Raw genomic sequence first — 13,347 nt, forward strand, 5'->3', positions numbered from 1 at the left:
CCCAGTTGCCGGCTGAACTCTTGCGAAGTTAGGCAACTTCCTTTGGCAGAGGAATCAAACCCCTGCTCGCTCCCGATGTTCTGGTTAGCGGCTAGCATAGCAGCAGCCTCCGGTGCGAAGCGTTCCGATGAAAGGCCCGTAAAAAGTAAAAAGACCAGCGTTTAGCAGCTGTTGTGATGCTGCTCACATCTGGCCGTGACCTCCGGACGCTTTTATCCAAAGCCACTTACAATAGAGGACAGAAGGACTGCAAATAACACTTGCAAATACAAGATGCACAGGAAATATACAGAACAGTGAGCTGGGGTTAGTGAGGTTTTTTTTGACAAAGACATACACAAACACACACACACACACACACACACACACACACACTGCATAGCCTAACTTGCTGCCTAACCTGATCTGGGGCATCAGCGCAGTAAAAAGTCCTGAAAGGGAACCGTTTTTACCTGTTTCTTGAAGGTTGAGAGAGATGATGCTGGTCTTGTTGCTTCCGGAAGTTTGTTCCACCACTGAGGTAGTAGAACTGAGAACAGTTTTGCCTGAGATCGCTTAGAGCTTCTCAAACAGTGGGGCGCTGGTGACCCCGGGAACATGCTTATGGTGTAGCGTTAGCTCCATGGTGGAGGGTCCGTGTGCACACAAAGCGCACAGCAGGAGGCAGCAGGTACACTGAAGAAACCCTCAAGAGACTTTTAACAGGGACGATAAGAGAGGCGGTGAGAGACAAATATTGAACTAGCATCCTGTTTTGTGAAGATACTCCAGTAAAGCAGGAGCACTGTTGTGTTCATAGATGTTAATAAAGTATATGTTATTATAAGTATATGCTCTATACTTCTTTCTTTTTCTTTTCTTTAATGTTAATAAGGATACAATGTTGTGTAAAACAATTTTATAGACAAATGATAATACTTATAGTTAGGTTAGAGGGGGGGGCTAATGTTTTCTTCTCTCTCGGGGGCGAAACAGACAATAAGTGAGAAGCACCGCTTTGAGTCGGACAGTAAAGCAGCCACTTGAAGATACCGCTGATAAGACGGCGTCTTTGCCGGGAATGAAGTGTCTGCCGTCGGCAGATGCTCCTGGGCTGGCAGGAGGAGGAAGAGCCAAACATGGGAGACGCCGACGTTTCTTCCGTCGGGTCCGAAGTCTCGCTATTGAACTCAGGAGTTGTTTCAGCAAGTGTTTAACGTGGCCGCTCGGAGCCGCTCGGGTCGGATCAAACGCTGCCTTCGGTGTCCAAAAGTCAGGATTCTCAAACCGAGCAATGATCGAATCAACTCCTTTTTGTAAACATTCCTGATCGTTTTCCTTTTTCATTTATAACCTAAACGGTGATGAAATGTTGAGCTTCAGAAAAAAGAAAAACCTGGCAAAATAAATGAATGACTCGTCTGTTATTAAGTCTGTCTGTGTTTGTGTGTCTAAGGGTTTACAGGAGAAAAGGGGCTGCAGGGCCCTCGCGGGATGAAGGGGTCGGTCGGGGTCGACGGCGGTCGGGGCGAGAAGGGAGAGGTGGGACGCGCCGGGCCGAAAGGTAAGGCCGTAACTCATCTCGGCATTTCGAAATAGCCTCTTGTCACCGGCCGGGTTTGTTTGCGGCGACGGCTACATTCCTGCGTTCGGCGAGTCCGACCGAACCCCCTTTCCTGTGGGGAAGCCCCTCCCGCCCCGGGCTTGTTGAGCTCCCCTTCTTCGCAAACATCACGAGCGTCTCCGGCCTCGCGGGGCGCCGACGCCCGAGTCCCAAACTGCAGCTCATTATCAGAGCCGCTCGGCTCCAACGCGTCCAGCTTCCCCTGGAATTGGCCTCCTGGCCGTGAACACCCAGGGCCTCCAACACCCAGGGCCTCCCTGCTGCAGGGCCTCCCTGCAGGGCCTCCAACACCCAGGGCCTCCCTGCAGGGCCTCCCTGCGCCGCATGTGGACCAACACTCCACATCGGTAATCCGGTCCTTGAAAACAAACCTCACCGAGACCCTTGTCTGAACGCCAGCGTGGATCCTACGTGCACGTGTTCTTTTAAAACACGCGCACCAATGCGGCGGAAGATGCGCTAACAGTTGTGGACTCCGGCAGAGGATGATGACAAAACCAAAGGAAGTTCATTTCATTTTCAGAATCCCTGCATCCAGTTTACTTCTCTCTCCGTGATCGTCCTTCTCAAACCTCCAATAATCCACGGCGGCGCCCGTTCGCCGTCCCGTCATTGACAGCTCAGAGTACGAGATCAGCGCAGTCCGTTGGGTTTTGCATCTTTACGATTCCCGGAGTGACTGGGGAACCAATCCGGCGTGAAGCGCTTTGGAACCGCAAGTTGCGAAAGCGGAGACCGTTTATCATATCGACACCTGAAAATAATTGTGACAAAAATGATTTATTTTTCCCCTCAATCGACTCCTTGACACACCAAGAGGCCTCCGAGGAAAAGAAAATGTATTTCAGCTCGACGTTTCCAGCCACGATCCTCTTCAGATGCTTCACAAAGAGGTTTAAGCGACACGTTACTGTGGCGCCATTTTTTAAGGAATTATCACGCGATTCACTTTTTTTTTCACCACAAAAGATGCCTCTTATTAAATATGTATTTTCATTTTAACATTCAACTTTTTTCCTACATTTTTTCGGACTGATTTTGCTTCGAACTGTATTTCTATGCTGCTGCCGCAGGGATTCTCTGAGTGCTTTCTTGCCAGGGCTCGGGGTTCGCTGGGTCGAAGTTCCCATGAGTCGGATCTATTTCTGACAAACCTGGAGTCCAATAAGAATCAGCATGAAACAACTGACAGCGCTGGGATTCCCTGTCAGTGATGGTTCCTAGAGAGCAGAATATCAGGAAAAGACGTCTCTAAACTGCCCTCGACAGCACGGATTTATATCCATAATCCCATAATAAGCGCTGAAGCGTAGCCGCAGGCTTCCTCTCTGCGGCTCAATGCAAACATCTCGCCCGCCTGAGGTTCCACGGTGGAGATCCTGCAGCAGAAAGGACGGTTGTTCACCTCGTTTGGAAACGCGAGGCTTCTCGTGGGCCGATGAGATGAAACCCTGACCGGACGCTGCATCCTGGATGCGGGACTCGCGGTGGAGGTTCTGGGCGGTCCGGCGGGTCGGCTCGGTTTGCAGATGGAGACGGAACCTTCGGAGGAAGCTCGCATGTCCTGGACTTTCACCGCTAGGCTACGGCCGACATTTTAAAAGGGGAGATTAACGGAGTCCCTATTCCATATTTGGACTTTTCTGCTTCCAACAAACGCCTTCGAGTCAAATGTTTTACAAGCGCACGAGTGGACCGATCGAGCGATCCGGACCGGAACCGATGAGCGAGCCGGAGGTCGGCCCTTCGATGCCTTCGATGCCTTTCTAGTCTTTCTAGTCTTTCTAGTCTTCCTAGTCTTTCTAGTCTTTCTAGTCTTTCTCGTCTTTCTAGTCGTTCCTCTTCCCTTCTTTTGAGCTCATATGGAAAAATCATGACAGCTGTGATAAGAGGCTGCCATCTTTCTTGTGTCAGCATGACATTATATCCTAACACAGCGTGTGTGTGTGTGTGTGTGTGTGTGTGTGTGTGAGCTAAAGCACTGCTGGCAATCTCAGCTGGCTGAGATGTTTGGTGTTGGAGTCCCAGGGTTTGTAGTCCCGTTCCTGAGTGATGATGCAGTCCTGGTGGTCGAAGTTCACCCGGCAAAATGAAAACGCCGTCCTAACCGGGTCGACCCGGATGCTGCCAGACGGCCTGGCGGAACTTTCCGGTACATGAAACTCTCCTAGGGGTTCACAGAAAAGCCACGCCGACGCTTTTTCAAGGGAATTTCCCCGACGCAGATCAGCAAGGTTTATCTGATCTTTATCTGATCTTTATCTGATCTTCCGGGCATCTTCTGCGGTCGCGATCGCTTTTCAGATAAAACGATGTGAAAAACGCGAGCGCGTCTTTGGCGCTGGTCTAAGGCGACCCAACTGTTCCGGCCCGAGACGACGTCGTTTACAAGATCTTCACGGCGGCAGTGTCTCCCTGGTTTGATTTTCACAAGAACCCATCCATGTGTGAGCCATAGACATGGAAGACACAATAAATAACTGGGAGAACAAAGTTTTGACCTGCAGCGACCGCCAGAACAAAAACAAAGATCTCTGTGGGACCTCATGGTTCTGCCCAGATGTCACCGACCGAAGGGAATGTGACAGAAAACGACGACGGCGCAGACTTTGGTTTCACGACGTGAACGTGGAGCCGCGGTGGCGAGGAAGACGGCGCCGGGATCCACTTCCCGCCACCGCCCTTCCTCATCTTCATCTCCAGGTCTTTTGGACTTTGGGAAGGTGTCATGAAAAGACGCCGTCCTCCGCGCACAACATTCAGGACCTCTTTCAAAGAATAACCGTCCGTCTGCGTGCCTTTAAACGCCTCACCAGACGTGTCCTATAGATCAGGTACCACCCGTGGATCATCTGGTTCCGGCCCATAAAGAAAAATCTATCTTGTCACAAATGATAGTTTTTTTTCAACCTTCTGCATCTTGTTTCGAAAAACGCGCTGAACTCTGTCTCGCCATTTCACTCATCAGCTACCACGAGCTGGGCTTGGAAAGAAAATAGGCAAGAACAAAACTGGAAAGCTTTTATGGGGAGAAAAGGAGCGAGCAATGAGACGGCAGAAGCGTCGCAAAAAGAAAGCTGCATTTAAGAGCCTGTATCAAGATTCCTGTCTAAGTCACAGGTTCATGGAAGCAGGTGAGCCGGAGCTCCAAGCTCGACATGCACGATTTGTGGTGAACAGCAAGATAATGAAACGATGAAACCCTCAAAACACTCAAATGGACACAAAGTATTTTGGGCGGCTTATATTCAGGCGCGCTCAATAGTCCGGCCATCAGGGTAATAGAGTGGTGATCTGTGGACTACAGATTAAACACCATGTGAATCCCCAGGCCTCCGACCCGTCCACAGAGACACTTTCATGCATAAAACTGATCCCTGGTCCAAAAAAGGTCGGGGAGCGTCGTAGATCTTCATCCTTTCATACGTTCGTCCTCAAAACTGTCCACGGCTGCAGAAGCGGGAACGACAGCGCTTCAGATTTCTGAAGTTCTCGGACGTTCCACGGGAGAAGACGACCCGGAACCGGGGCGGCCCTGGGAGGCAGCGAGGTTCTTGCTTCTCGCGGGCGACCAAGAAGCCCTAACGGATGATTTCTTGCAGATGTTGCGTCGCGCTGCGTTGTCCCAGTGAACCGGGGAAATTAAATTTCCCAAATGAGTCACATGAATCCGTTAACGTTTCTAATGACTAATTCAAGTCAGAAATCGTCGCACCTCGTTTCTCGAAAACAAATCCGGACTCGGGAAAAAACCGGGCTGAGAAAACAGACGGCGTTGTTAAAGTCAATAAATCCTCAGTCATGATCTCACGCTGGATAACCGTGTTTACTCAGTGACGCGTCACGCGGCGTCGTCCTGTTTGTCGGATCCGAGCGGCACCCGGGCGCCGCCCTCACCGGGACCTTTGCCCGATTTAAAACTCGAGACGCCACCCGTCGCCACAAGGATTTCACCTGATGACCAGAATCCGGACCGGTTTTGGGCGGCGCTTTTTCCCCCCGAGGCTTCGTGTAGCTTTTAGCGAACCGTCCCTCGCCGCAACCATGTAAGAGATTAAGAGTTTGTGTTGCTTTCGCATATTTCCTGGTGAGCGAGGGTTGGGGGGGTTGTGGGGGGTTGTGGGGGGGCGGCAGCTGAACAAACACCAAGGGACCAAACGCTTCGATTGCAGAGTTCAGCTTTTTTTTTTTCCAAGCTCAGATCCGACCGAGCATTTTTCAACTTCATTAATCACATCTGACCTTCCGGTTTAAATCTTAATTTTGTAGATAATCTTTGACTGAAAAGTGGCTTTTGAGTATTTTTCCAGCAGATGATTAACTTCCTGTTTTTGTGGCCGTCTTCGCCAGCACGTCGACCCGCTAGCCGTGCGCTCCGAGCTCGGCGGGGTCGTCAGAAAAAGCCTCGGTGGCAAGTTTCACGGAGGCCGAACGAGGGAGTTTTTAAATAAGTCATCGTGGGCTTGACGCTGTTTTCAGCCGCTCATCCAGGCCTCCAGCCAATGCTGATTCTGTAGATTTCCTGTTCTGGAACTCCATTTTTTCCGTACATCACAGCGTCGTCGGCAAAGAAAATGACCCTCCTTTCCAGACTCAATGTGTCCATATAAAGGCCGCACTTGTTAATAAGGCGCAGGCGTCCACGTTGTAACATGGCATGTTTACACACAAACATTTTTTTCGACTTTTAATTAAATCCATACCGGCTGGTAACATCCACAAATATATACTGGAAATGCTTTTTTCCATATAGTGGCTGTAACACGGCTGAGAAAAAGATTAAAAACAATTAAGACAGGAAGAGTCCATCCGTGCATCCGTTGTCTTTCTCCTCCGGCTGACGTCCATCTCGCTCTTCCTCCTGGACACTGAAACCGTTAAAGTCGCCTCCTTCGCTGTCGGAACCGAACGGCCTCAGAATTTCCCGCTCATTTCATGGGTCCGATATCATCTTCTTTACTTTCAAAGCTAAATATTTGGTGGCGTGAAGCTCGTTAGCCCCCGAAAAATCGATAAATGATCCACATCGTTGTTCAAGCCGCGCTGTTCAAAGCGTGTGGAAAAAATAGCAGCTTCTAGTCCGGAAATGAGGGTAAATGCAGCGCGTCCGGGCGGTCGGAGGTCACGGAGAACCAAGAGGAGAAGATTGAGCGTCACCAGGGAGTTTCATTTCGACGAGCCGGTCCAACATTCCTTGATTCAGAGGCTCATAAATCAAACTCAGAGTCCTGAAACGTATCACAGTGTGAAAGTGTCAGCGATAATGATGCTACTAATCGGCCGTGTGACATCTGGCCACTCTGAGAGGTTCTGCAGGTGTCCTGAAGGCCAACGGCTACCATTGTTTCCTCCCAGAGGAGGGACCTCCCCTCCAGCAGAGGCAATAACCAGACCTTTACATCATCACTACAAGTATTATTATTATTGTTATCACACTTTTCCTTTGGCCTTTTATCCTCTCTCACCACGTCCATCCATCTTCTCTTAGGTCTTCCTCAAGACCTCCAATTCCAGCATCCGTCCACCAATATATTCACAATTATGACCCAACTGTCTCAGTCTGACTTCTCTGACCTTCTGTCCCAATCATCTAGCATGTGTCGTCCCTCTGATGGACTCCTTCCTGATCCTCTCCATCCTGGTCGCTCCCAAAGAGAACCTCAGCATCTTCATCTCTGCAACCTCTAGTTCTGCCTGCTGTCTTCTGGTCGTTGTCAGTGTTTGTAGATCATCTCACCGGCGTCTCCTCCAGCTTTCCTTTCCTTCTGGCTGATGTTCTTCTATCTCTTGGTACGCCTGAAGCTTTTCTCCACCGTTCCAACCTGCTGGAAACCGTTTCTCTACTTTTTTCCACACTGTCCTACGCTCTGGACTGTTGGCCTTAAGTTCATGATTATTATTATTATTATTATTATTATTATTATTATTATTGTTGTCGTTGTCGTTGTTATTATTATTATTATTATTATTATTATTATTATTGTCATTATTAGTACTAGTACTATTAATATCATTAAAATAATTACTTTAACATTTAATAAAATAAATACATAAAAATAATCAATTAAATTAAGTTAAATTCAATTAAATGAAAAAAAAAATGTCAGGGAAATTTGGTCGAGCATTCGTCCCCGGTCGTCTTCCCTCCGGAGGGCCTTCCTGCCGGGACTCTCCTCCTCATGACGTCCAGAAACACGCAGGAGGTTCATTGGAGGCCTGAAGTTGCCCAGAAGTAGGAGTGACAGGGTGAATAGTGGAACGTCTCTGAATGATCGGTGAGTGAGAGGGTGAACGCTGGGGTGTCCCTGAGCGTAGCCCCGCTGGCGGTCCAACCCCGCCTCTCGTCCGATGGCGGCCGGGATCGGATCGGACCCGCGACCGTCCCGCCTGCGGGATGAATCCTCATGAACTCCACGACAAAACGCCGTCTTTCAGCAGAGACTCGAAACCGTGTCTGTAAATAAAAGATCTTCTCATTTAGGGAGGCTTTCTTTACGGGAAAACACAAGTCAGTTTTCGCCGCAAAGCGTCCAAAGAGCGTGACCAGTTTCCTCCCAGTTTCACGGCTCTACACGGTTATTTACCCGTTTTTCCAAGAAATCCGTTCTTAGTGGTCCGAATGTAAACTTCCACCTGTCACGAACATCAGCCGCGGCCGCGTCTGTTTACGGTTATCTCCGTAATCAGCGTCGGCGTTCTGGGTTGTTGTAGCGTCTCGGTAGGTGCGGCAGAAGAACACACACCACCCTCATTACCCTCCGTACACTCGCCGCCCGGCGTCAGAGCGGACCTCCTGGACCTCCCGGACCTCCCGGACCTCCCGGACCTCCCGGACGCCGCCACTCTCAAATCAAATCCAGGCGTCCCCTCCTGCGTCCCGGCTCGTGGTCGTTCTGCCCCGCAGGGCGTGACGTTCTGCGCTCGTCAAAGGTGGGCGGCGCCGCCGAGAAACCGCACGGCATTAAAGGTGGGGTAAATGGCGGCCGGACGCCCGTCCACTTATAGCCTTTCCGTACGTCACCGCTGATAATTAGCGCCGCGCGCGCTCGAACTCACGACGTACTTTGGAAAGCAAACAAAGCACGAGCCGCCGGTATCCATTGGCCGAGGTGTGGAGCGGCGGGTGGGTGAGGGGGAATTGGGCGCATTAAGTTTTTCCAGCGCACCGACATCCACTCCCTAAAGAGGCGCCAATGAAATTACCCCGATGCTGCAGCTTTTTATTGCACGCCAAATGTTTAAATGCTCGCTCGGTGCCTTCTAAACCCGTTCACCCTCCGCCCGCAACCCTTCTCCAAAACAAACCCCGAAGGTAACCATGAGCGTTCCAGATAAATGAAGAACCAGGCCGGCGGTGGCTAATTCCATGTTTTTTAGGTAATTACGGGGCCGGACCCTCCCGAAGGGATCTGCTAAGAATATTACAGGAGGCGGAGAGGAAATGGCTTTATGGCGCGGAGAAGGTGTGAAAATGCTCTACAAGCTGTGCTGAAGGTTCTGGGAGTCTTTTAAACGGCCCCTGATACTTTGAAGCGGACGTTTGCTAACGTCGTCGTCCCGTCGGACGTTTCACAACGTGTCGGACGCTGCTCTCACGCCGGCCTCCCGAGATCCCCTTCTTCACCGGTCACCGTTCTTCAGAGCGAAGGAGCCGCTTGGGTCGGCCCACGGAGGCGGTCCGCCAGAACCCGGGCTGTGAAACAGCTTCTCCAAAATGTTCAGAGTTTCTGATTAATGACAGGAAATGAAGCTGTTGCTGCGTAGCGGTTAGCGCTTCCGCCTCGCAGCCTGAAGGTCCCTGGTTGGATTCCAACAGGAGGTCTTTCTGTGCTGAGTCTGTGTTCTCCAGTGTCTGCGTGGGGTTCCTCAGGGTTCTCCGGGTTCCTCCTGCAGATCAAACACATGCGGGAGGTCCACTTCAATCAAGCTCACATTGAATTAGTGGCTAAATGGTTGGAGGTTTCCCCTGCAGGATCACATATACCGTAATTTCCGGACTACTGAGCGCACCTGAAGCTGCACCGGCTAAAAATGACAAAATAAATCCATGTGTACATACAGTTTATAGGCTTTAGTTGTCTAGAAGCCGCTGATGAAAAGGTTGAATAATAAATAAGACGAGGAAAAGTCCGTCCGTGCATCCATTTTCATCGTCCTGCTCCAGCTGAAGGCTACCTTGCTCTTCCTCCTGCGCACTAAAACCCTTTGAGAATTAAACGGCATCAGAATTTCACGCTTGTTTCATGGGTCTGATGTGACCAGGCCAAATGTTTTGGTGTTGTGAAGCTTGTCAGCTCCCAAAAAGTCCATAAATTAGCTGCACCGTCGTTTGAATTGCAGTGTTCAAAGCGTGTGGAATAAGCAGCGGCTTCTTTTCTGGAACGATGTTACATAATGAATGAATGAATGAGGTTTCCATGGAGGACCATCTATGGACCATCTATGGACCATCTATGGACCATCTATGGACCATCTATGCACCTGGAAGAAAGTTCCCGTTTTACACTCCAAACAATATTTTCCCTCCTGGAGGTGTGGAGGAGGGCGGCCCGCGGCGCTTCGACCTCTCAGCACCGAGGACCCGGGTCGTCCCTGGTCCCTGTTTGACAAAGAATGAATGAGTGAATGGTTTTAAGTCTATATAAGGAGATGAGATGCACTTTAATGATGCTGCAGCAGGGAGATGTACCAGGACAAGACAGTGACGAGCTGGATGAAATAAAGTAACAAACACAACAGCAGTTAGCGCTTGGACCTCAGGGCGCAGAGGACCAGGGTGGTCCACACCTTTCTGCAGTTTGTCTGTACATGTGACCCTGACACCGACCGGCGACCGGTTCGGGCCAAACCCCGGGCATAGACGGCAGGCATAGACGCCGGCATCTCCAACACCTGGAGTGCAGGACAAGCAGATGGAAGGATGAGAAGATGGATGGATGGACGTGTGGAGGAACGACTCATGAAAAATACTAGAAAAATCAATAATTAACCAAATAACTGGGATGAGCTAGTTGCCCCCAAACGCAAAGGTGAATGACTGTCTGAATGCCGTCGGGTCGGACGTGGCTTTGACTGGACTGTTGTGTCTCCAGGCGACCGAGGAGATCGAGGGATGAAGGGGGAGAAGGGAGACCGAGGAGACCGAGGAGACAAGACGGGTGAGTCCACGTGTCCGATCAGACATGCTGACGCTTTTCACTTCAAGACTCCAACCTGTTTTTACTTCTGCTGAAAGTCCACCGTCAGCTTTTGCTCCCTGAAGACGCTCCAGGTGGGCGGGTAAAAACTCGCCGACGGATCCGGATACTTCGGATCCGGCCATCCATCTCACTTTCCAAGCCGTTTTGTTTTCACGGCCCTGTAGGAAGTCCTTCCGCAGCCGTGGTAACAAACGTTGTTTTACCGGGCGGAGTTTTTCAGGGGGCCAAACTCTGAGATCTGCGGTTAAAGTTTGATCTGGCCTCCGTCCATCCTTTTGTACGCCAGGGTTGAACCTGCCCTCAGCTCAGCTCAGAAGGTCCATCACCAGTCAGAAAACCACAGGAAGGAGACTTTATATTACTATTATTTCCTCCCGAGCAGCGACGCGTACCTCTGAACCTTCTCAGACATCTGCTGTTATTCTGTCTGCGGTCGCTTCATCGGACACGACCCGCGACCTGATAAGAGCAGCTGAGATGTTCCCGTTCAGCCGGACCATCGGGTCTTTCAGACGTTAGCTTATGTAAACAAGGCAGGGAGGGGCGGTAGAAGTGCAACTTTCGCCTCTGCTCATAACGGACGGATGGACGGTACTTTGTGGCAGCAGAAAGGCAGACGTAGCATTCCCAGATCAGGGGTGTCAAGCTCATTTCCAGCGAGGGTCACATCAACATCATGGTCGACCTCACAGGGTCACATGGAGCGGTAACAGTAGAGATGGAACGACTCGGAGCGTAAAATAAATTCAACGACTCCTTCATGTCAAGTTGTGACTCATTCAGATCCAAAATGTTACAAATGCGTCTGCATGGATGTGAAAACGGTGATGTTTACTAGTTGCTCTGTTCCAAAGCTAGCTTTCACTGCTGCAGTGCTTGGATGCAGCTTTGGTCAACACATTCTGCTGCCGTCCTACTTTGGCTTTTCATTCTCGGACAGTTTGTTGGTTTTCTAGGAGGCTAACTTTAGCATTCCTAGCTCCGTGTTCGGACGTAGATTGGACTCTTTGACAACCGACTGCCTCGGAACATAAAAGACATACAACTTTTTTTCTGCTGGAAGCTCAAGCATGTATTGGCCTTCCCATCTTTCTCGAAGCAGCCTTCCATCCGCATCACATTTTCCCTTCCAGGACATTTAACATTTGTATTTCTGAAAATGTCATTGATGTGGAGGCACCGCGAGCTAATGGCGGGATGCCGTCACTTGGCGGGTAACATGATCGGCGTGACTGGTGGGAAGGCAGTTTATGGTCAATTCACACGTTTGACTTCTTTATTTGGAGACAATCAGACCTTTCAAGATGTTCTCACGGGCCACACAAAGTAACGCAGCAGGCCACATTTGGCCCGCGGGCCTTGAGTTTGACACGTATTCTAGAATAAACAGATTAATGTCAACATAGGAATAAGATAAATCATTGCATACACGTATATATAAACAGAATGAGATGAATGAGTTCATTTGAATAGAATGACAATTTTCAAATACCAGGAGTCATACACTGCTCAAAAAAATAAAGGGAACACTTAAAAAAACACATCCTAGATCTAAATGAATGAAATATTCTTATGAAATACTTTGCTCTTTACACAGTTGAATGTGCTGACAACAAAATCACACAAAAATGATCCATGGAAATCAATCGTATCAACCCATGGAGGTCTGGATTAGGAATCACACTCAAAATCAAAGTGTAAAAACAAACTCCAGGCTGATCCAACTTTGATGTAATGTCCTTAAAACAAGTCCAAATGAATCTGTGTTGCTTCCTGAGTGGACACTATGATTTCACACAAGTGGGATTGACTTGGAGTTACATTGTGTTGTTCAAGTGTTCCCTTTATTTTTTTGAGCAGTATATATGAATGTTGGCCTGGAGTGCAGGAGTTCCTGGGGTACCTCAGTGCAAGAGATGTTGTAGGTACTCCAGTGCAGGAGTAGTTGGATGTATGTTTGTGCAGGAGATGCCGGGGAGTCTAATGGCACCTTGCAGGATCCATGTCCTTCTCCGTGCCTCCAGACAATGGCATTGTATGACTCTGTGGTCAAACCTTCTCTTGAGGTGGTCCAGTGTTTGGTAGAAGGGGTCGGTCAGGATCTGCCTTCACCGCCTCCTTCAGGGTGGCGAGCTCGGAGCTGACAACCGATGATGTGGTTTGGTCTGTTGGCGTCCTTCGCTCTGATGCGCCCAGAACACCACAGCAAAGAAGGTGATGCTCTCGGCAGAACATGGAGCGTCCCGTGACAGTCCCGTGACATCCGCGGCGAAAGAGCCGAGCCTCTGAAGGAAGCGTCGGCGGCTCAGATCCTTCTCACAAGCTCCTGTTCCAGTCCTCCGTGAGCTCGGCTTTCGGCCCCATCGATCACCAAGCCCGGAGTGTGCTCGCGCTGCGACCGTCCCGGCTCGTCCTGGAAAACCCGGGAAGGGATTTACCGATATCCCAATCGTGGAAAAAACAAGTCCTGGAAAAGCTGGAGTTGTCCTGGAAAAGGGTTTCTCCTGCTTCTGCTTCTCACTGCCGGGAGTTTGAGAGACCTAA

The 13,347-nt window shown here is 49.9% G+C and overlaps 1 protein-coding gene across 1 annotated transcript in view; it reads left to right on the forward strand.

Annotated features, from left to right (window-relative positions):
- The window catches only part of scara5 (scavenger receptor class A, member 5 (putative)), a 93,183-nt gene that overhangs the window by 62,272 nt on the left and 17,564 nt on the right, over nt 1-13,347 (forward strand). Inside the window, exons 9-10 of the mRNA XM_086167178.1 lie at nt 1,436-1,543; nt 10,696-10,761. Of these exons, the coding sequence (XP_086023304.1) occupies nt 1,436-1,543; nt 10,696-10,761 (174 nt within the window). The remainder of the gene's footprint in view (nt 1-1,435; nt 1,544-10,695; nt 10,762-13,347) is intronic.

Source organism: Fistularia commersonii, chromosome 20 (assembly GCF_037954325.1).
Source record: "Fistularia commersonii isolate RoL2024-O1a breed Wild chromosome 20, RoL_Fcom_v1.0, whole genome shotgun sequence".
NCBI classification, from domain to species: domain Eukaryota; kingdom Metazoa; phylum Chordata; class Actinopteri; order Syngnathiformes; family Fistulariidae; genus Fistularia; species Fistularia commersonii.